At 40.8% G+C, this 22,881-nt stretch overlaps 1 protein-coding gene across 4 annotated transcripts in view; it reads right to left on the bottom strand.

The window, feature by feature from the left end:
- EGFR (epidermal growth factor receptor) overlaps positions 1 to 22,881 on the bottom strand; it is a 244,290-nt gene that overhangs the window by 20,599 nt on the left and 200,810 nt on the right. For all 4 annotated transcript variants that reach the window (XM_075125595.1, XM_048839091.2, XM_048839092.2 and 1 more), the window contains 5 exons: positions 21,803 to 21,838; positions 20,581 to 20,722; positions 16,004 to 16,126; positions 14,512 to 14,610; positions 8,926 to 9,111 (listed from right to left, as the gene is read on the bottom strand). In XM_075125595.1, coding sequence (XP_074981696.1) covers positions 8,926 to 9,111; positions 14,512 to 14,610; positions 16,004 to 16,126; positions 20,581 to 20,722; positions 21,803 to 21,838 — 586 coding nt within the window. The remainder of the gene's footprint in view (positions 1 to 8,925; positions 9,112 to 14,511; positions 14,611 to 16,003; positions 16,127 to 20,580; positions 20,723 to 21,802; positions 21,839 to 22,881) is intronic.

Raw genomic sequence — 22,881 nt, 5'->3', positions numbered from 1 at the left:
GTTAATGTAATTGAATAAATTTCAATTTTAATGAACTGAGCGTTTGAAACAAAAAGTCTTGAGCTATCAATAAAAAAAAGCCTACATTGGAAAAATCATTTGATCTAGTCAGGAAGAAGAGAATTATCCTGCTAAATCAGTTTTGGTAAAGAGGTTCAAAACAGCTGAGAGGCAAGGAATCAGTCTTAAATTAATTTACTTAAGACCCTGATCCTTCAAATACTTATGCACAGAAGGCAATGGGCTGCTCATACAAACACATTCTTAACTTTGTGCTGGATCAGGATTTACAGAGTTTATTATAAACCAGGGGACTATAATACACTCTCAGGGCCACTCAACAACTTTTCTTCATACAGAATCATAAAAATGTGGGGCAGGAAGGGACCTTGAGAGGTCATCTAGTCCAGCCCCCTACACTGAGGCAGGGCCAAGTAAACCTAGACCATCCTTGAGAAGCTGTTTGTCTAACCCTGTTCTTAAAAACATCCAATGATGGGGATTCCACAACCTAGTTAGTGCAGTGCTTAACTATTCTTATAGTTAGACGGTTTTTCTTAATATCTAACCTACATCTCCCTTGCTTCAGATTAAGCCCATTACTTCTTGTCCTGCCTTCAGTGCACATGAAGAACAACTGATGATCGAACTCTTTATAACAGTCCTTAATATATCTGAAGACTATCATCAGGTCCCCCCCATCAGTCTTTCTCCTCAAGACTAAACATGCCCAGATTTTTTTTTTTTAACCTTTTCTCATAGGTCACGTTTTCCAAACCTTTTCTCATTTTTGTTGTTCTCCTCTGGACTCTTTCCAATTTATCCACATCTTTCCTAAAGTGCGGCATCCAGAACTGGACACAGTATTCAAGCTGAGGCCTCACCATGCCAAGTAGAGTCAGACAATTACCTCCCATATGACACTCCTATTAACACATCCCAGGAATGGTATTCACCTTTTTCACAGCTGCATCACATTGCTAACTAATATTCAATTTGTGAACCGCTGTAACCCCCTGATCCTTTTTCAGCATACCACCACCTACCCAGTTATTCCCCATTTTGTGTTTATTGAGTTTAAAAGGTGTCTTCAAAACCCTTTTATCTGAAAGCTAGTCATTCTGTACACTAATGAAATATATTAGCAGTAATGTATATTAAAAAATGATTTTAAAAGCACAGGAAGAGAAACAAAAATAAACCGTGAAAGGGTCCATAAGGGAGCTTGTTTCCTGCTTGTTAGTTAAGAGAGATGAACAGATTTGCTATGATTTACAGAAAAAACAACAGTGTGGGTTTTTAAAGAAGCAGATCATGTCCAAAAATTGGACAAGATTTGTGGATGTAGTAACGAAGAAAATGTTGATAGGAGAAATTAGCAGCATTATTTATGCGGATTTTAAGAAGAGCATTTAGTAAAGACCCACTCAAAAGACAATGGTAGATGGTCAGTTAGTAGCTGTGAAGATGGGAGTTGTTCTGAGTTGGAGGGTGAACTGGCATGAAATCAAACAGAAGCTAACAATTATGAATGGTAACAGTTCAGATGCGCAGAAGAGTGTAACTAATGAGATGTCACAATTTTAGGACCAATTTTGTCCCCTGAGAAATTAATGATGGGGAAGATGGGAAATGTAGTCAGGAGATAAAATCTCCAAAAGTAGCAAAATCAGGAAGGTGCTGTAATCAGTTTAAAATTAGACAGACTAGAAACAGGGGCGCTTTGCATGATACACTGAATAAAGTTTATTTACTGTATTGTGTGCAGTACACTACAAAACTCAGAAAGAAAAGGAGCTACGTAGTTTGTGGATTCATCTCTGAAGTCTTCAGTATGTTTATCAAAAGCAAACCATAGCAGGCAAACTTGGAATGTGTACAAGGTCTCCAGGGATTAATAATAAGTGTGCCATGTGTGTTCAGGTTAATTTAAAAATAGGTATTACAGAAATGAATATAATGCAACCAGGGACCTGAGCATCTTAGAGATTGTTAGTCTCATTAAGAAAGATAATAAAACTACATCTATCGTTCCCTCCCCTTAGCTCCCCCCCACCAACCTCTTCCTAATGACCCCTGTTGCAATGAGGTTTTTCATCCTCCTGCACCTTAAAATGGCGAAAGGGATTTTGCTCCAGCTTTCCAAAAAAGTCACCTTGGAACTGGCCCGAACATAGAAATAGTCAGTCCACAAGGGGGATGCTTCACATAGTGACTGAAAATGGGATGTTATAATAGGAACTATTCACCACCTTAACAATGGACATATGTAGTAACTGCTGTAACACAAGGATTTAGAAAAAGAAGATGGAAAGGTTATGTGCTTCCCAAGCTTCCTATCTTTCTGCTCCCCTCTACCCCACTCTAGACATTCAACCACTATTTTCCTCCCAGGACAAATCCTTCTATAAAAAAAGGAAAATGCTAACTTAGATTCCAACAAAATTACTCACAGCTAACTCAAGACAAGACCTGTTTTACCCCTCATTTTCTTCTTTTGCGTGAGCTACAGTAGCTTAGTTTTATTTACTTAGTTATTTAATCAGGTCTGTAAATCTGCATTACAAGAGACAGAATAATTTATGAAGATAACTCTACTTAAAGAACATCCCAGCACTGACTGTAAGATCATGACTTAGCATATGCCATCAATAAATGATAACATTGAGCCAATCACTGTTGTTGGCTAATGATTTTCCTTGTAAACAACATTACTTTAATTGCTAGTGATCCATTGCGTGCTCTGTGCAGTCCCAATTCATGCTTATACCACCCTGAAATATTGAGTTGCTCTACTACGTACCGATTTTATATTAACTGTAACTGCAGCTATTTTCTCAACATTCTTTGGAATAACTGGGTTAACAATATACAAAGGCACGATAAATGGGTACGTGAATATACAGTCGGTGCTGTAAATGACCCACTATGAAATATTAACACAGCAGATGCAAGCTTCTACTGGCTAGAGAGATATTACTCGTGCTGCTGGTATTCTCCTTTGTAAGCACAGGGAATCTCCAAGTAATTGTTTTTCCTTCTGCTAATTTGGGCAGCCCTTCCTGCTTTTATCCACAGACATCTCTCTTGTCCCTCCCGTGCTAATTACACTTTTCAAGGAGTACACCAAAGCTAGAGAGGCAGCATATTGACATCGTACAGTTTAAATGAAAATGTCAGAGCACCAGGCTTTCAATCAAATTACAGAAATGTCAATAAAAGGAGTACTAGTGGCACCTTAGAGACTAACCAATTTATGTGAGCATAAGCTTTCGTGAGCTACAGCTCACTTCATCGGATGCATTCAATGGAAAATAAATCCCCTCACTGTATTTTCCACTGAATGCATCCGATGAAGCTAGCTGTAGCTCATGAAAGCTTATGCTCAAATAAATTGGTTAGTCTCTAAGGTGCCACTAGTACTCCTTTTCTTTTTGCGAATACAGACTAACATGGCTGCTACTCTGAGATATGTCAATGTAAACAAAAAGAAAAGGAGTACTTGTGGCACCTTAGAGACTAACCAATTTATTTGAGCATGAGCTTTCGTGAGCTACAGCTCACTTCATCAGATGTATACCGTGGAAACTGCAGCAGACTTTATATACACACAGAGAATATGAAACAATACCTCCTCCCACCCCACTGTCCTGCTGGTAATAGCTTATCTAAAGTGATCAACAGGTGGGCCATTTCCAGCACAAATCCAGGTTTTCTCACCCTCCACCCCCCCACACAAATTCACTCTCCTGCTGGTGCTAGCCTATCCAAAGTGACAACTCTTTACATAATCAAGTCGGGCTATTTCCTGCATAGATCCAGGTTTTCTCACATCCCCCCCACCCCCATACACACACAAACTCACTCTCCTGCTGGTGATATCTCATCCAAACTGACCACTCTCCAAGTTTAAATCCAAGTTAAACCAGAACATCTGGGGGGGGGGGGGGGTAGGAAAAAACAAGAGGAAACAGGCTACCTTGCATAATGACTTAGCCACTCCCAGTCTCTATTTAAGCCTAAATTAATAGTATCCAATTTGCAAATGAATTCCAATTCAGCAGTTTCTCGCTGGAGTCTGGATTTGAAGTTTTTTTGTTTTAAGATAGCGACCTTCATGTCTGTGATTGCGTGACCAGAGAGATTGAAGTGTTCTCCGACTGGTTTATGAATGTTAGAATTCTTGACATCTGATTTGTGTCCATTTATTCTTTTACGTAGAGACTGTCCAGTTTGACCAATGTACATGGCAGAGGGGCATTGCTGGCACATGATGGCATATATCACATTGGTGGATGTGCAGGTGAACGAGCCTCTGATAGTGTGGCTGATGTTATTAGGCCCTGTGATGGTGTCCCCTGAATAGATATGTGGGCACAATTGGCAACGGGCTTTGTTGCAAGGATAAGTTCCTGGGTTAGTGGTTCTGTTGTGTGGTATGTGGTTGTTGGTGAGTATTTGCTTCAGGTTGCGGGGCTGTCTGTAGGCAAGGACTGGCCTGTCTCCCAAGACTTGTGAGAGTGTTGGGTCATCCTTTAGGATAGGTTGTAGATCCTTAATAATGCGTTGGAGGGGTTTTAGTTGGGGGCTGAAGGTGACCACTAGTGGCGTTCTGTTATTTTCTTTGTTAGGCCTGTCCTGTAGTAGGTAACTTCTGGGAACTCTTCTGGCTCTATCAATCTGTTTCTTCACTGCCGCAGGTGGGTATTGTAGTTGTAAGAATGCTTGATAGAGATCTTGTAGGTGTTTGTCTCTGTCTGAGGGGTTGGAGCAAATGCGGTTGTATCGCAGAGCTTGGCTGTAGATGATGGATCGTGTGGTGTGGTCAGGGTGAAAGCTGGAGGCATGCAGGTAGGAATAGCGGTCAGTAGGTTTCCGGTATAGGGTGGTGTTTATGTGGCCATTGTTTATTAGCACTGTAGTGTCCAGGAAGTGGATCTCTTGTGTGGACTGGACCAGGCTGAGGTTGGTGGTGGGATGGAAATTGTTGAAATCATGGTGGAATTCCTCAAGGGCTTCTTTTCCATGGGTCCAGATGATGAAGATGTCATCAATAGAGCGCAAGTAGAGTAGGGGCTTTAGGGGACGAGAGCTGAGGAAGCGTTGTTCTAAATCAGCCATAAAAATGTTGGCATACTGTGGGGCCATGCGGGTACCCATAGCAGTGCCGCTGATCTGAAGGTATACATTGTCCCCAAATGTGAAATAGTTATGGGTAAGGACAAAGTCACAAAGTTCAGCCACCAGGTTAGCCGTGACATTATCGGGGATAGTGTTCTTGACGGCTTGTAGTCCATCTTTGTGTGGAATGTTGGTGTAGAGGGCTTCTACATCCATAGTGGCCAAGATGGTGTTATCAGGAAGGTCACCGATGGATTGAAGTTTCCTCAGGAAGTCAGTGGTGTCTCGAAGGTAGCTGGGAGTGCTGGTAGCGTAGGGCCTGAGGAGGGAGTCTACATAGCCAGACAATCCTGCTGTCAGGGTGCCAATGCCTGAGATGATGGGGCGCCCAGGATTTCCAGGTTTATGGATCTTGGGTAGTAGATAGAATATCCCAGGTCGGGGTTCCAGGGGTGTGTCTGTGCGGATTTGATCTTGTGCTTTTTCAGGAAGTTTCTTGAGCAAATGCTGTAGTTGCTTTTGGTAACTCTCAGTGGGATCATAGGGTAGTGGCTTGTAGAAACTCGTGTTGGAGAGCTCACTTCATCAGATGTATACCGTGGAAACTGCAGCAGACTTTAGCATTTGCTCAAGAAACTTCCTGAAAAAGCACAAGATCAAATCCGCACAGACACACCCCTGGAACCCCGACCTGGGATATTCTATCTACTACCCAAGATCCATAAACCTGGAAATCCTGGGCGCCCCATCATCTCAGGCATTGGCACCCTGACAGCAGGATTGTCTGGCTATGTAGACTCCCTCCTCAGGCCCTACGCTACCAGCACTCCCAGCTACCTTCGAGACACCACTGACTTCCTGAGGAAACTTCAATCCATCGGTGACCTTCCTGATAACACCATCTTGGCCACTATGGATGTAGAAGCCCTCTACACCAACATTCCACACAAAGATGGACTACAAGCCGTCAAGAACACTATCCCCGATAATGTCACGGCTAACCTGGTGGCTGAACTTTGTGACTTTGTCCTTACCCATAACTATTTCACATTTGGGGACAATGTATACCTTCAGATCAGCGGCACTGCTATGGGTACCCGCATGGCCCCACAGTATGCCAACATTTTTATGGCTGATTTAGAACAACGCTTCCTCAGCTCTCGTCCCCTAAAGCCCCTACTCTACTTGCGCTCTATTGATGACATCTTCATCATCTGGACCCATGGAAAAGAAGCCCTTGAGGAATTCCACCATGATTTCAACAATTTCCATCCCACCACCAACCTCAGCCTGGTCCAGTCCACACAAGAGATCCACTTCCTGGACACTACAGTGCTAATAAACAATGGCCACATAAACACCACCCTATACCGGAAACCTACTGACCGCTATTCCTACCTGCATGCCTCCAGCTTTCACCCTGACCACACCACACGATCCATCATCTACAGCCAAGCTCTGCGATACAACCGCATTTGCTCCAACCCCTCAGACAGAGACAAACACCTACAAGATCTCTATCAAGCATTCTTACAACTACAATACCCACCTGCGGCAGTGAAGAAACAGATTGATAGAGCCAGAAGAGTTCCCAGAAGTTACCTACTACAGGACAGGCCTAACAAAGAAAATAACAGAACGCCACTAGTGGTCACCTTCAGCCCCCAACTAAAACCCCTCCAACGCATTATTAAGGATCTACAACCTATCCTAAAGGATGACCCAACACTCTCACAAGTCTTGGGAGACAGGCCAGTCCTTGCCTACAGACAGCCCCGCAACCTGAAGCAAATACTCACCAACAACCACATACCACACAACAGAACCACTAACCCAGGAACTTATCCTTGCAACAAAGCCCGTTGCCAATTGTGCCCACATATCTATTCAGGGGACACCATCACAGGGCCTAATAACATCAGCCACACTATCAGAGGCTCGTTCACCTGCACATCCACCAATGTGATATATGCCATCATGTGCCAGCAATGCCCCTCTGCCATGTACATTGGTCAAACTGGACAGTCTCTACGTAAAAGAATAAATGGACACAAATCAGATGTCAAGAATTCTAACATTCATAAACCAGTCGGAGAACACTTCAATCTCTCTGGTCACGCAATCACAGACATGAAGGTCGCTATCTTAAAACAAAAAAACTTCAAATCCAGACTCCAGCGAGAAACTGCTGAATTGGAATTCATTTGCAAATTGGATACTATTAATTTAGGCTTAAATAGAGACTGGGAGTGGCTAAGTCATTATGCAAGGTAGCCTGTTTCCTCTTGTTTTTTCCTACCCCCCCCCCCCCCCAGATGTTCTGGTTTAACTTGGATTTAAACTTGGAGAGTGGTCAGTTTGGATGAGATATCACCAGCAGGAGAGTGAGTTTGTGTGTGTATGGGGGTGGGGGGGATGTGAGAAAACCTGGATCTATGCAGGAAATAGCCCGACTTGATTATGTAAAGAGTTGTCACTTTGGATAGGCTAGCACCAGCAGGAGAGTGAATTTGTGTGGGGGGGTGGAGGGTGAGAAAACCTGGATTTGTGCTGGAAATGGCCCACCTGTTGATCACTTTAGATAAGCTATTACCAGCAGGACAGTGGGGTGGGAGGAGGTATTGTTTCATATTCTCTGTGTGTATATAAAGTCTGCTGCAGTTTCCACGGTATACATCTGATGAAGTGAGCTGTAGCTCACGAAAGCTCATGCTCAAATAAATTGGTTAGTCTCTAAGGTGCCACAAGTACTCCTTTTCTTTTTGCGAATACAGACTAACACGGCTGTTCCTCTGAAATGTAAACAAAGTTGAACAGGTTGTTCAAATGCGACACCTTGCAAATGGCTATGATCATTGAACATTAAAAAATTTTAAGCAACCTCATGCTTGTGAGAGGTGTAGGAAAGACCATGGACTGTGCAGGAAAAGGACCTCTGTTTATACAAAGAAAAGGGAGAGCATAGGTACGAGCCATGCAATATCTCCTACACTGCTCTGCCATGGTGGCACAGCCCTAATATGGAGGATTACTTCTAAGGACTAGAGAGTATCATTTAGTTTCCATGCTGCCTTTCCTCCTTTGTCTCTGTGCTGAATCTGACAACGTGTCAATTTGTGCCAGATGTGATAGTGATTTTGTTATATGGATATACATCCACTGGAACTGGGCTAAGTAGACCAACTTATTGCACACAAGCTACAGAAGAACCACCTAGTGGCACTGTCTTTCGGTCATAAACAACCAGCATCAGAATGCGCTGTTGTTTTAATAGCAAAAGGCTCTGCATTTGATCACTATTCCTGTGCGGTCAGCAAAATCAGGGCATTAATCCCCAACACAGAAGAGATTTTACCATCACATTTGCCCTTGTGACATAGCATGACAGAAATAGCGTTTTGGAATGGACCGTTTATGGATTATTGGCGGAGTAGCAGGGTATTGCATAGGACTGACAGTCAAAAACTGCCACGTTCTAATCCCTCCTGCTGCCACTGATTCACTGTATACCTTTGGGCAAGTCATTCAATCGCAATCTGTGCAAGTTTCATCTCTTGTCCAGTGGTGATAACCCTGCATTGTGCAGGAATGTTCTGAGGATCAGTTAATATTTGCACAGTAGTTTGAAAATCTAAAGCACTACACAAACAAAAAGTGTGGTTACCTTTAGTATCAAGTATAACAAGTCTTTCTATCCTTGGGTAAAATACAAAGACCTACCAGACAGCTAGATTACATACTTTCAGATCTCTTGGTTCTGGATATAATCAGAGTTTTGGATGGACTGTGCTGCCATTCATTTACCTTTGCAATCTGCACACACCAGTTGAGAAGGTACTGGGAGCCAATGTTGTCCTTGTGCTCTCGGATGTAGTCAAGGAGGCAGCCAAAAGGCATAAGCTGTGTGATAAGCTGGACAGTAGAAGTAAGGCAGATTCCCAGCAAGCGGCACACATGGGGATTGTCAACGCTAGCCATCACGTAAGCTTCCTGATCACAAAAAGAAAAGACATCCTGAAACAGTCCCTCATGTATGACAGAACTATTAGGATGCAAGAGGCAGTAGTAAAAAACAAAACAAAGAAACATCTGGCATTTTTCTGATTACTGAACCTTTTTGTAAAACGTTGGGTCTCTAATGCATATTTCCCATTGCACTGAGAGGTCCTGAATCTGAATGCTGAGACATCATTTAAAATGGCACCAGGGAACTCATTTTCCTGGTTCTTGTATACCAAGCAGTGAGTTCAGTGCAAACTTCCAGAGACAAAAACAGTACTTGATCATTTCAAATTTAATGCGAGCGGCTAGGTGCCTGGCATTTTTGAAGATCAGGAAAGATATTTAGCAGCCTAAATGAGGATTTAGGAGCCTAATTTTAAGCAACCATTTTTGAAAGTCTTGGCCCTGATTGGTAAAGCTTGTGTGTGTGTTATGGCAACATGAGCAATATATGAAGGTGTTTATAATGTATTTTTATACAGTGGGGAACCAGGATGAAATCAGCCTTCCATCAGCGCAGCCTTGTAATGAGATTGAACTTTAGGGCCTGATTTTCGAAAATGTGTGAGCGACTACTCACCTACCAGGTGCATTCATTAACACGACCATGCCAAAAATAAATATCTATCAAGGTTTTATGCACGCAGTGGCCAATTATAGCGTTCAATTATTAACTTCCAGTATAGGTTTCTCCCCCCTCTTCACTCCTGACTTTAGAGCATCTGTGGGCCTGTTTTTTAAACAGTGATTTCCATTTTTTGCAGGCTAGTTTTCACACCCAGTATGAACTGCGAGCATAAAGTTGTGCCCTCAAAAATGGAGGCCCTATGGAAAAATCAGGTTTAATGGTTCCCGATCATCTTTTTTCTTGTTTTCATTCCTGATCGACAGGATATTGCTTTTGGTTATTCTTTTTCTGACGCAAAGTTAATACAGAACTAAGTGGAAAATTTTCCACGCTAGTGAACTTTTAGGTCAGCATTTAAATCAGCATCTGGAATGACAGACACCAGCTAATCATCCCTTGACAGATAGCAGCCCAAAATAAGCAAGCAAGCAAGCAAAGTCAAGACACTTCTGTGGTGGAGGTAGAAAGAGTTCTGCTCTTTAGAAAGGTTTAAGAAATGCAGTATGATAGCAGTTTAATCATCATCTAACAGGCTTTTAACAGATGTCACCTAGTTGTGAGGCTGGCAGGGGGCTATTGTTAAAAGCACATTTAAGCAAAGACGTTAAAAAAATCTGAAATCCATGAGCAATATTTTCCTCTGCCACCGCACTGTTATTTCACATTGCCAGCCTAAGGATGATAAGTGTTACTGACACATGATATTTATTACATGATACTGAGGTGACAATGTTGAGAGGTCTGCTTTGAGGGATTTTGTTTGACATATAACCCACCCTCATGCTGCCCTTTACAAAGGGTTCCTGGACAGAAGGATCACAGAAGATTACTACAGAACTGGATAAAGAATGACCACCTTACTACAAAATACTGAAACTAACCTATAGACTTCTAGATGGCTGCCAATTAAATTCTACCTGGTTTAAAAATTCTAGGAAAAGCATGTCATTCTCTACTAAATTTTACAGGTTTTCAGATTAATTTATATAATACCTCTTGGTTCAATGCCTCACGCATTCTATAAGATGTTTCCACATGAATAGAGGCTCAATTATGTTCATCCCAATGGGCTTAAAAACCATGTAAACCCAGCAATAAAGGAAGTCTGTTTCTTGTACTGTTTCCTGTTTAGTCTCAGATCCATACTGAATTCATTTTAACTGAATGAAAAATCTGCAAACTCAGAGCTGTTCTCACTCCCCAGCTGCTTCACAGCCTACAAGGAGCAGACCAAGACTGGGAAATTGGGAATTGAATGTGTGGAGTGGGTGTATGGGCCACACGGAGTATGGCATTCTTCCAGGATTTGACACTGCCTATTAAATCTGATACTGCAAAGTAAAATAGGCCATAGCCTCTTTGAAGAACCATTGAACTTATAATGGAACCATTGTGCAGTCACAGGTCTCTTTAAATATTTTACTAAATTAAAGCAAGTCTTTGTTTCAATTATTTATCTTGGAAATCTCTGAGGTACGCTCTGACCCGCTCCAACTATGCTTGGTATTTCGTAACAAATCTCCTGAACTAGCCCTGCACTAATAAAGCCAATGGGAGTTGTGGCTGGAGAATAAACTGGATCATATGAACAAATGCTTTTTTACATGCTGAATACCTAGCCATTCTTCTTACGGAAAGTGGCTAATTAATTAGCCACCATCTCCAAGGGATCAGTGACCTTGGAGAGCTGTTCAGTAAAATCTTTTTGAAGTTCTGTTTATTTCTCTCTCTCTCTGCTTCCATCGCTTTGTATCTTTTCTTTTCTTGTGAAATGTGGAATGAATTCCATCAACTAAGTCATCTAAGAAGTAAACAGTGCTAAAAATGGCAAGAGCTGCTTGCTAAGAGGTCCTACTTCAATGGGAAAAAGAAAAAAAGATCATGTGGAGATATCTGAACTTTGTTTAAAAAACAGTACTTTGATATTTCAGAAGAGCACACATGCCACAATCTGTTACTGTCCTGTCATGGGAATAGCTTGATCTGCTGAATGCAGAAACTGTAATTTTGGCTTATTAATTAACCCTTCCTTCACTCTACATGAATTTAGTACAATTAGGTCCAAGTCAACTTTTGTCAAGTTTGTGTTATTTTCTCCATAATAGTTTCAATCAGCTTTTTAATGTCCTTTTAATTTCTGTCATTAAATAAGGCTAAAAATATTCCATGAGGGGGAATATCAGTGAGTTTTCCTTTTGCCATAGGTTTTCCTACAGCAGGGGGTGATAGTATGGTTGCATCCTTTGTTTGTGTCTGCCTGTCAGAGTGCAAATACATGGACGGTATTTGTGAATACATAGCCAGCTTTTAGTAAAGCAACTTAAATCAGCGGGCATTTTGTTGGACACATTGGTCCTGAAAGTAACCACCTTTTCTTTTGTATTTCAAAAGTAGATGTATAAAATGATGTGCCATATCTATACACTAAAATATATGTGAAATAGAAAGTTTTTCTAGGATGAAATGAGGATTCAAAAGTGCTTTATTGTAGGCCCATAGCTAAGGTTGCCCAATACCTCCCCATTGTGAGACCATGTTTTCAGTTGCTTATCATTTTGCCAAACTTTAACCATTTAGGCTGAAATTTTCCTGGCCGGGAGTCAGTCTCAGGCTGATTTTTTTTTGTTCTTGTTGTTGAAATTTTCAGCTAAAATAGTTCAGTCACTTCTGAGACTAAGGGCTTTTACTATGTTATTAACCAATTAAGTTATCAACTTGCACTGAACTTATTTGCTGTGAGATATATAAACTAAATACTTCCCCGGTCTTTTGGGTAAAGTTGATTGCTAATTTGGCTCCTGAACCACTGAGGTTTGAGTATCACTGATGTAATTAAAGACGGTACCATAAGATGGTACCATAAACCAAGATCCAGGGATCCTCGAGCTGTTTGAGCCTAACTTGTGTTTATATATAAACACGTAACTTTTCTTGGATGAAATAAAGTGTGTGTGTATATATAGTTAGGCTCTAACAGCAAAGTTCAGATTTGCCTCCATACCAGATTGTTCCCTAAGCTAGAGGATCCCTGGATCTGGGTTTATGATTCATCCATTGTAAATATATGTATATTTTATCACTCACGGATTTTTACAGCATATATATACATATTTTTTTCTAAAATATATATGCCATGATCGCCAAGCAAGGGGCAGTACAGTGTTGTGCGGCCCTCGGAGCAGCCCTGGGAGGCAGACTGTGACTCAGAATCACACTCCATCCCCTGCTCAGTGCGGGAGGTACCCTGTACCAGATCTAAACCTTGTACAATGTACCTCCCCTTCCAGGCTGGCGTAGATAGCTCCTGGGGCTTTGGAGGGGGTCCAGACATAGACCAGCTCTACCTGTGAGTCACTGAGTGTGTCTGACCTGTCCAAGCACATTAGAAGTAGAATTCATATGAGTTTCCCTCCCACCCCCTTTCTAATTATGAGCTAGATCCAAGAAAGAAAATAAAATCCAACTGGTTTCTGTGGTACTTGGATTTGTCAAGAGGCCAGAGGATTTTTTACAGTTTCCGTGGCACATGAGCCAGCCAGACAGATTTTTTAACATTTCATTTAGTCCCATGTAACTATGCATTTAACCCTATGATACTCTGAAATATCAGAGTCCAAAGAGTATTAGTGATAATTATTATTTTTATAATTTGTATTACCATAGCACATAGGAGCCCCCGTCACATACCAGGACCCCATTGTGCTAGGTGCTGTACAAATACAGAACAAAGAGATGGTCTCTGCCTTAAGCTCACTGTTTAACATGCCCCTTAGCACCAAATCAAGGTACCTGTACACAGTGCTAGTGAATGACCTATGCACAAAGGGGTCCATGGGAGATAAAGGGAATGCAATGGTACCCACAGACCAACCCCACAGAGTGGCTGCAGGATAGAGGGTTTGGCTGGCCTGTTTAAGCATGCACCAGTTGTCAACAGATGTTGATCTTTTAATGATGACTGCAGTAACTCAAAACCACACTTTTCAGGGGATGCACAGAAGGCACAGAGTGGAATTATTAGCCTAAAATACGATCATCTTCATTCCATTTTAAAATATCATCAACTATTCTGCTGCTAGTAAAATAGCTTAACATTGCTTAGAGCTAGATCCTGTAATTTCTGTAAAGCCTTGAGGTGCTGGGAGAGCAATCGTAGAGATTGTGTCACACTATTATCTTTATCCGGTCTTACTTGAAACATCTCAAGTGATTGGGCTTCTACACTTTCTCTTGGCAGATTGTTCCATTGTCTAATAGATATCACTGTTAGAATATTTTAATGGATAATCAATCAGTCTTAATTTGACGTTTTAAAATTTCATGCCTTTATTGCTTGTAAGGTAGGATTTTCAAAAAGCGCTCTGCTGTTGGTGTAACTCTGCCCCCATTAAAGTCAACGGTAAACACCCCGCTGACTACAATGAGCGTTGATGGGTCTCCTATTGAGTTCAGTGGGAGCAGGGCCAGAGGGCTCTGCAACTTCTCACCATTTACCTACATGTATACACCCTTCAAGTATTTATATATAATTATCTTGGTCTTTTCTCCACCCCAGCTCACTATATCTGTCAATAGGAAACCCTGAATACGAAAACCAGTCCTTCAAAGGCTAAAGATGCCTTGTGCACTTGATATAAATGCAAAGCAAACGTCATCAATGCTACAGGTATTTAGGGGACACTCTCCCCCTCTCATTTTTCCTCCCATTAAGACTACCACCAGCAAAGATTTAATAGTACCAGACAAAGATGAAAACTCACATCAAGTATTTCCTTGTTGGCTTTTGGGGAGGTAGCCTCTCTCAATTCCTTAATAGCAACAGGAATTTTAACCTTCTCTCCTTCTGGAATCCAGAGACCCTATAAAATAAGAAGAAAGGTTACCTAGGTCCTTAGCCAATGATTCACTATCACTGAGGTAATTGCAAATGCATGTTTTTACATTTATGTATATGGTGTTTTCAGACCAGACTGAAACATTCTAAGCAATAATTAGTGGAGGCTAAGCAGGCCGCGAAGGAGGTATATAGCAGTCACACTCTGGATAGTCTCTTGTTAATGGAGTGGCATCCATCTCAATCTCTTGGGCCTGATTTTCAAAAACATGCATGTGCAATTACCTTGAGTCATATGTGCAAAGAGCCCAGAAGATGCATAAATGGCAATATGTGTGCACCAATATCTAATTAGTACTAACAATCATGGCAGTTGTACATGCAAGTTGGACACAACTGGACATTACTAGTCTCTGCTGAACTCGTTTTTCACTATGTTGATTACTATGTCACTTCTAATTTATAGGCTGCTGAATGATGGGAATCAGGATTTTCTCACATGAAACTAAATTTCAGCCAGCCTGTTCCAAGGGTTATACAATAATCCAATCCTTAATATAATATTATAAGAAGTAAATTCATGTCAGAATGGTTTCTTGTTCACCACCTATTGCATTAGTTAGTCATGTAGGCAGAGGAGTATATGAGGTCAAAAGGGGAAATCTTCAAAAGCACACAAGGGACTTAGGAGTACAAGTGCTATTGAAAAACAATGGGACTTGCACTCCTAAATTTTTTAGGCACATTTGAAAATCTGCCCCCAAGTATCTAAACTTAATTTGATAAGTAAATCTATATTTTACATTTCAGTATCAAATGGTATAAAACAACCCTGAAGCTTCCTCACTGAGAAATCTTTTAGAAAGAGATACTCTCTAGAGAAGGAAAAATAATGGGTGTGTGGAGGGAAATCATTCTGCACAATGATAGAACAGAAAGGGTCCAGTTGCTTTTCTGTAACCCTGTGTGGTTCTTTTGACCCAATGAAAGTGATCCACAAATAAAAAGAGATGATAAAAAAACAAACAAACGAACGAACAAACAAAAAACCGAACAAAATTCTGCTTAGCACAGTAGACTGAGTTGGCCATACTTTGATTTCTCTTCTTAACATTTTAACATCCTTAAGAAAGTATTTCTGGCAGTGGTACTTTTTAAATAGACACATTGGTTCCATATTCAGCTGCATGGCTCTCATAAGATCTTATGAAAAACTTCTTGTGTGTTCTCTCTCTCTCTCTCTCACACACACACACACACACACACACACACACACTTTACCTGGCCCAAGCTAAAGATGATTTGAATATAACTCAATTAAAAAAGAAAAAAAAAAGACTGTTTTCAGCTTCCAATGCATACACTGTTTAGATGGCTTTGTGTGCATGTGTGTGGTGAGAAAAACATGGTGGTCTTACCTTATAAACTGTACCAAAAGCTCCAGAGCCTAGAACTTTGACCTTTTTAAATTCTGTTTCCTTTAGAATCCTCAGAAGAGCTTGGTTTGGCGCCTCGCCACTGGGTGTTAGAGGTTCAACAAGCTATTGTGTGCAAAGGAATTGGACTTTAGAAAGATATACTGTAGAGGAGGAAATCAAGCAGCACACACTATTGAAACTGAGCAAAAACTGTTGGTAATAATGAAAATTTTGTCCCACATGAAGTATACATGGTGCAAATTCTGTTCTGACTTACAGCTATGAAAATCTAGAGTATCTCCGGAGTTCATGACTTCAGTGGAGTTACTCCAGATTTACACCTGTGTAAATAAGACAAGAATGAACTCCATGGAATTATTACACCAGCTTTATGTAGCATAAGTGAGAGCAGAATGTGATCTTGGCATGGCAACTAAAATTTTAGAAGAAAGTGGAGAGATGTTATTGTTCATTTTAGGATGTAAAATGTATACCCTTAAAACATGCACATAATGCTGACCAGTTTAATTAAAGATTCATTTTTAAAACTAAGTCAGAAGTTAACGATCTACATTTTAAAAGGTTACACTGTGGTCACCCTGAAACTTTGCAGCTTTGCCTTGCTTAATTAGATGCATTTCTTTTGGTATTAGAGGTAGCTTCTATTCTTAGTATAGGGAATATGCACATGCTAAAGTAAGATTATCTAGTTATCCAGGCAAAAAAGGGGGTTTTAAGTTGACTAATAGATTTTATTTATTTGATCCAAATTTTGTTGCAGTATTTTTTCTAAGGAAACAAATTAGTTCCTTCAAATGACAGAAACTAGGCGTTTTCCTAATATTTAAAGTCCCCTTTTACTACCGTCTTGTGTCCTTCTCCTGAATAGCTTTCCTAACTGGAAGTCCACATTTAGTCTGATACAGATCTGTTTTCTGCATGCCAGCCATTTTCCTGTTTCAGTTAATGATTCTCATATTAAGGAGTACAAAATATATAATGTGAACCAAACACAATATGTGCTATTACATTACAACTGTCAAATATGGAGGCTCTTAAAAGGTTGCTAGGTAATGTAGCAAAAAGTAGGGCAGCTTCAGGACTTTTATCACTTGACTTTGCAAAGCTAGCGAGGGAAGCAGGGTCCTTCAGCAGAACTGTGAATACAATTTGCTAGTAGCCTATTAAAAATGAATGGGAAGGAGAAAGGGAAGAGTCGGACCTGATTTGTTTTGATCCTGGATATGCATTTTGGTGTTTCACATGTAAAATACCCAGAGGATAATACTATAACCCTTATGAAGTCTATACCATGCAGTGTATAAAGTTTAGTACAAGAAGCATGAAAGCCCAGTTCTCATCCAGCAAGGTGAACACATTGTCTTGCAACAGCTTTAAGGGAGATTTCTGTGTTCAGGATTCAGAGTAACAGCCGTGTTAGTCTGTATTCGCAAAAAGAAAAGGAGTACTTGTGGCACCGTAGAGAATAACCAATTATTTGAGCATAAGCTTTCGTGAGCTACAGCTCACTTCATCTGATGCATACTGTGGAAAATACAGAAGATGTTTTTATACACAGACCATGAAAAAATGGGTATTTATCACTACAAAAGGTTTTCTCTCCCCCCACCCCACTCTCCTGCTTGTAATAGCTTATCTAAAGTGATCACTCTCCTTACAATGTGTATGATAATCAAGGTGGGCCATTTCCAGCACAAATCCAGGGTTTAACAAGAACGTCTGAGGAACAGTTGGGGGGGGGGGGGTGGGAGGGAGGAGGATAAACAATGGGAAATAGGTTACTTTTTATAATGAATCAACCATTCCCAGTCTCTATTCAAGCCTAAGTTAATTGTATCCAATTTGCAAATTAATTCAATTCAGCAATCTCTCTTTGGAGTCTGTTTCTCAAATTTTTCTGTTGTAATATCGCAACTTTCATGTCTGTAATCGCATGACCAGGGAGATTGAAGTGTTCTCCGACTGGTTTATGAATGTTATAATTCTTGATATTTGATTTGTGTCCATTTATTCTTGTACATAGAGACTGTCCAGTTTGACCAATATACAAGGCAAAGGGGCATTGCTGGCACATATCACATTGGCAGATGTGCAGGTGAACGAGCCTCTGATAGTGTGGCTGATGTTATTAGGCCCTGCGATGGTGTCCCCGAATAGATATGTGGGCACAGTTGGCAACGGGCTTTGTTGCAAGGATAGGTTCCTGAGTTAGTGGTTCTATTGTGTGGTATGTGGCTGCTGGTGAGTATTCGCTTCAGGTTGGGGGACTGTCTGTAGACAAGGACTGGTCTGTCTCCCAAAATTTGTGAGTGTGTTGGGTCATCCTTCAGGATAGGTTGTAGATCCTTGATAATGCGTTGGAGGGGTTTTAGTTGGGGGCTGAAGGTGACGGCTAGTGGCGTTCTGTTATTTTCTTTGTTAGGCCTGTCCTGTAGTAGGTTGACATTGTTGTCCATGTGGAGTGGTTGGTACGGGTAACCTCTCAGGTTATCACTCCCTGCACTGAACATAGTGTAGCCAATAGTACAATAAAAAAGATATCTGTTTTCACTATTGTTAAACTCAAGTTCAGTGAGCAATAGTATTCCAAAAAAAAAGACATGAGTGGAACAGGGGCAACTGAAGGCAATGTTGGCTTTGCAACTGAAACTCGGTCCATAAAGTTCTGTAATGATGTGTGCCCCAGAACAGAATCCAGCTTAATGTCCCAGAGCTGTGTTGGCTCAGCACCACTAACAGGAGTAACGAGTAGTAAAAACAGCCAAAAAAAAAAAATCCCTTATTTTTGTCATTAGAATAAACAGATCAGACATAACAGGTGCTTTTGAAAATACTACTGTAAGTGACTCAGCAGCCTAATTCCCAATGACTTTCAGTGAAAATTAGGCACCTAACTAACCTATGAGCTATTGCAATTTTTACCCACAGAGATAAGATCTGAGATTAAGTAATATGGTGTCATATTTACATAGTCCCTTTTACACATAGAACTGCAGATAACATGCTATCCAAACACCTGATAACATTGTACTTTATGACAGGTTTCAGAGGAACAGCCGTGTTAGTCTGTATTCGCAAAAAGAAAAGGAGTACTTGTGGCACCTTAGAGACTAACCAATTTATTTGAGCATGAGCTTTCGTGAGCTACAGCTCACTTCATCAGATGTTTACCGTGGAAACTGCAGCAGACTTTATATACACACAGAGAATATGAAACAATACCTCCTCCCACCCCACTGTCCTGCTGGTAATAGCTTATCTAAAGTGATCAACAGGTGGGCCATTTCCAGCACAAATCCAGGTTTTCTCACCCTCCACCCCCCACACAAATTCACTCTCCTGCTGGTGCTAGCCCATCCAAAGTGACAACTCTTTGCATAATCAAGTCGGGCTATTCCCTGCATAGATCAAGGTTTTCTCACATCCCCCCCACCCCCATACACACACAAACTCACTCTCCTGCTGGTAATAGCTCATCTAAACTGACCACTCTCCAAGTTTAAATCCAAGTTAAACCAGAACATCTGGGGGGGGGGGGGGGTAGGAAAAAACAAGAAGAAACAGGCTACCTTGCATAATGACTTAGCCACTCCCAGTCTCTATTTAAGCCTAAATTAATAGTATCCAATTTGCAAATGAATTCCAATTCAGCAGTTTCTCGCTGGAGTCTGGATTTGAAGTTTTTTTGTTTTAAGATAGCGACCTTCATGTCTGTGATTGCGTGACCAGAGAGATTGAAGTGTTCTCCGACTGGTTTATGAATGTTATAATTCTTGACATCTGATTTGTGTCCATTTATTCTTTTACGTAGAGACTGTCCAGTTTGACCAATGTACATGGCAGAGGGGCATTGCTGGCACATGATGGCATATATCACATTGGTGGATGTGCAGGTGAACGAGCCTCTGATAGTGTGGCTGATGTTATTAGGCCCTGTGATGGTGTCCCCTGAATAGATGTGTGGGCACAATTGGCAACGGGCTTTGTTGCAAGGATAAGTTCCTGGGTTAGTGGTTCTGTTGTGTGGTATGTGGTTGTTGGTGAGTATTTGCTTCAGGTTGCGGGGCTGTCTGTAGGCAAGGACTGGCCTGTCTCCCAAGACTTGTGAGAGTGTTGGGTCATCCTTTAGGATAGGTTGTAGATCCTTAATAATGCGTTGGAGGGGTTTTAGTTGGGGGCTGAAGGTGACCGCTAGTGGCGTTCTGTTATTTTCTTTGTTAGGCCTGTCCTGTAGTAGGTAACTTCTGGGAACTCTTCTGGCTCTATCAATCTGTTTCTTTACTTCTGCAGGTGGGTATTGTAGTTGTAAGAAGTCTGCTGCAGTTTCCACGGTAAACATCTGATGAAGTGAGCTGTAGCTCACGAAAGCTCATGCTCAAATAAATTGGTTAGTCTCTAAGGTGCCACAAGTACTCCTTTTCTTATTGTACTTTATGTTTGTGCTAGGGTGAAGTCAGGGCCACTGTATTTTGACCTAATAAAACAGCTTTCTCTGAGATGCTGTGGCACACCAATAAAGTTGGTCAATATATTTAGAAATTGTTTACAATACATACCTCCCTTTCCTGAAGCAGCCTGCGCAATGTACGCTTTCTAACAATGTGACGTCTGCGCATATAAAGCCCTATGACCAAGGCTATCACAACCAAACAAAGGATACTTCCAACAACACCAGCTGCAATGGATGGGATTTTGGAGCTAGAAGACAAAAAGGGGAAAGAGGTCTGTTTTGATATAAGAAATAACAAATGGTGTACTTTTAATACAGCATTCCATGTTAGAAATATGACCAATTGAAGGCTTCAGATCAGTTTAATCATTCAAGCAACATGGGTGTCAATATTCTGAAGCTTTTCATTCAGTGTTTGTGGGGTTTTATTCATTCAGGGTTTGTGGTTGGTTGTTTTTTTAGACTTCAAAATGGCTTCAGTTGCAGGTTTGAAATAGAACAGGTTATATTTTCTCCAAACGCTTCCACTAAACCATTATGGAAACCATTTTTGAACATTTTCATTGACTGAAAACAGGGGTTCAAGAACATTTTTAATACAAATTTAGAGTAAATGTGGTGAAAAATGAGAAATTTTGAAAAAAAAAAAGCCAAACAATTTTGCATTAAATTTTTTATTAAAAAGAAAGGCCATTCTTCAATGAAAAAACTTCATTAGACATTTTTTGACCTTGTCTACTGGAGGTATATATGTATTTAATCTCTTGATTCCTTTCTTCCAGCCTTTTATTGTTCAGGATTTTATAAGTAATTGAGACCCTAAAGTATGCTTTGATCTTAATCAGCCAAATTCATGTATTTCTCATGTTAATCTCGGATTTGTGAACCATTGTCTCGGTCTCTGTACCTGCTCAAATAGTTTTAAAAGCATTTTGAAGAGACACTGTATGTAAGCACCACATTGGATGGTGATTTACTTACTCTTTCTATTTGTCTTGATGATTTTAAAACAGTTATTTCAATACAGAATAAGAACAGAATTTTGCTTTCAGATCCTCACAAAGGATCTTACCTCAGAAACTATGCAGTTGAAGTACACAGATCTCTCACTGACAGCAACAAGAGTCCCATACATCTAGGCCCTGAGCTAGCGAAGCAGTAAAGCACTCGAGTAGTGTCATTGGCTTCAACAGGACTATTCACATGCTTAAAGTTAAGGACATGCTTCACTGAATCAGGGCACTACTGTGCAGTGTCCAGCACAAAAATGTAAACATGGATATGTTCTTCCCAACTATATCATTAATTGTGATGAATGCAATAATTACCCCAATGGACAGCCTTCAAGACCTGGTCCTTTGCACCTGTAAAAAATGATAATTACAAATATATATTAGCACTCGCACCTACTCTGGAATAACTGTATTCTCATTCACAATTTACTGTTTTTAAAAGCTGTCTGAATATTAACTTTCTGATTTATAATTATTAAGCTTTTTGGAAGTATTATTTTGAAAGCTTTACTGCAGAATCAGGGTCCACAGGCTAAGGAGTGCTGTATATTCACTTGAAAGGACAATTTATGAATGTCTGCCTATGAACGTGGAAGAATACAGTCAAGGCATATATGCACATTATTTGAATGCACCATGGATCCCCAGCTTCTTTCCCCTCCCCACCCCCCAATACCTCTGCAGTCTCTACAAGTGCTGCCTTATTCAACAGCTTCAAAAGAGCTGACTTGTTCATCCCTACCCTGGGGGTGCACAAAACAACTGATCACAAAGAGTTGTTTGGTGGCCTGTGTGAAAGGAGCTAGTGATCTTGCTCTGAGTGGGCAAATGTTCACTGCAACAGGCTGGCCCTTTTGTTAAGGGGGCAGCAAGGACTGAATACATCTGGAGACAGAACTAACCTCTCACTAGGGGAGGTCCTTCATACAAGGCATGGGGCTATGAGGAAAAGCTTGCATTGCTGCTTACCACACTGTACGGTAGCTGTTTTATGGATTAGTAAAGGATGTCAGTGTCCAGGTCTTCTAGTCGAATGAAAAATATCACTAGCAGACACATACCCTATCATTCACTGATTAGGAGATTTGGTTGCACTATTCTACCACTGTGTGCACTATTCGTATAAGAATCTATGACATTTTTCATTGAGGGTCTAACATCTGGCTTTACTGACACCGAGTAGATTTGTGCTAGAATGTATATGCCAAGGTACCATATTATGTAGAATCCTCTCAGGAATCAGTTATTTCACCCTCTGTATTAGTTTAAATGCACACCACCTTCCAGACGCCTTAAATTCATTTTGGAAGACAGTATATAATGCACACCCCAGCTACAATTTGAAGATGAAAATACAGTGACTGCATATTCCAACTGCAAGTGCCAAAGTATGA

Source organism: Caretta caretta, chromosome 2, assembly GCF_965140235.1.
Source record: "Caretta caretta isolate rCarCar2 chromosome 2, rCarCar1.hap1, whole genome shotgun sequence".
NCBI classification, from domain to species: Eukaryota; Metazoa; Chordata; order Testudines; family Cheloniidae; genus Caretta; species Caretta caretta.
This window is presented reverse-complemented; position numbering and strand designations above follow the sequence as displayed.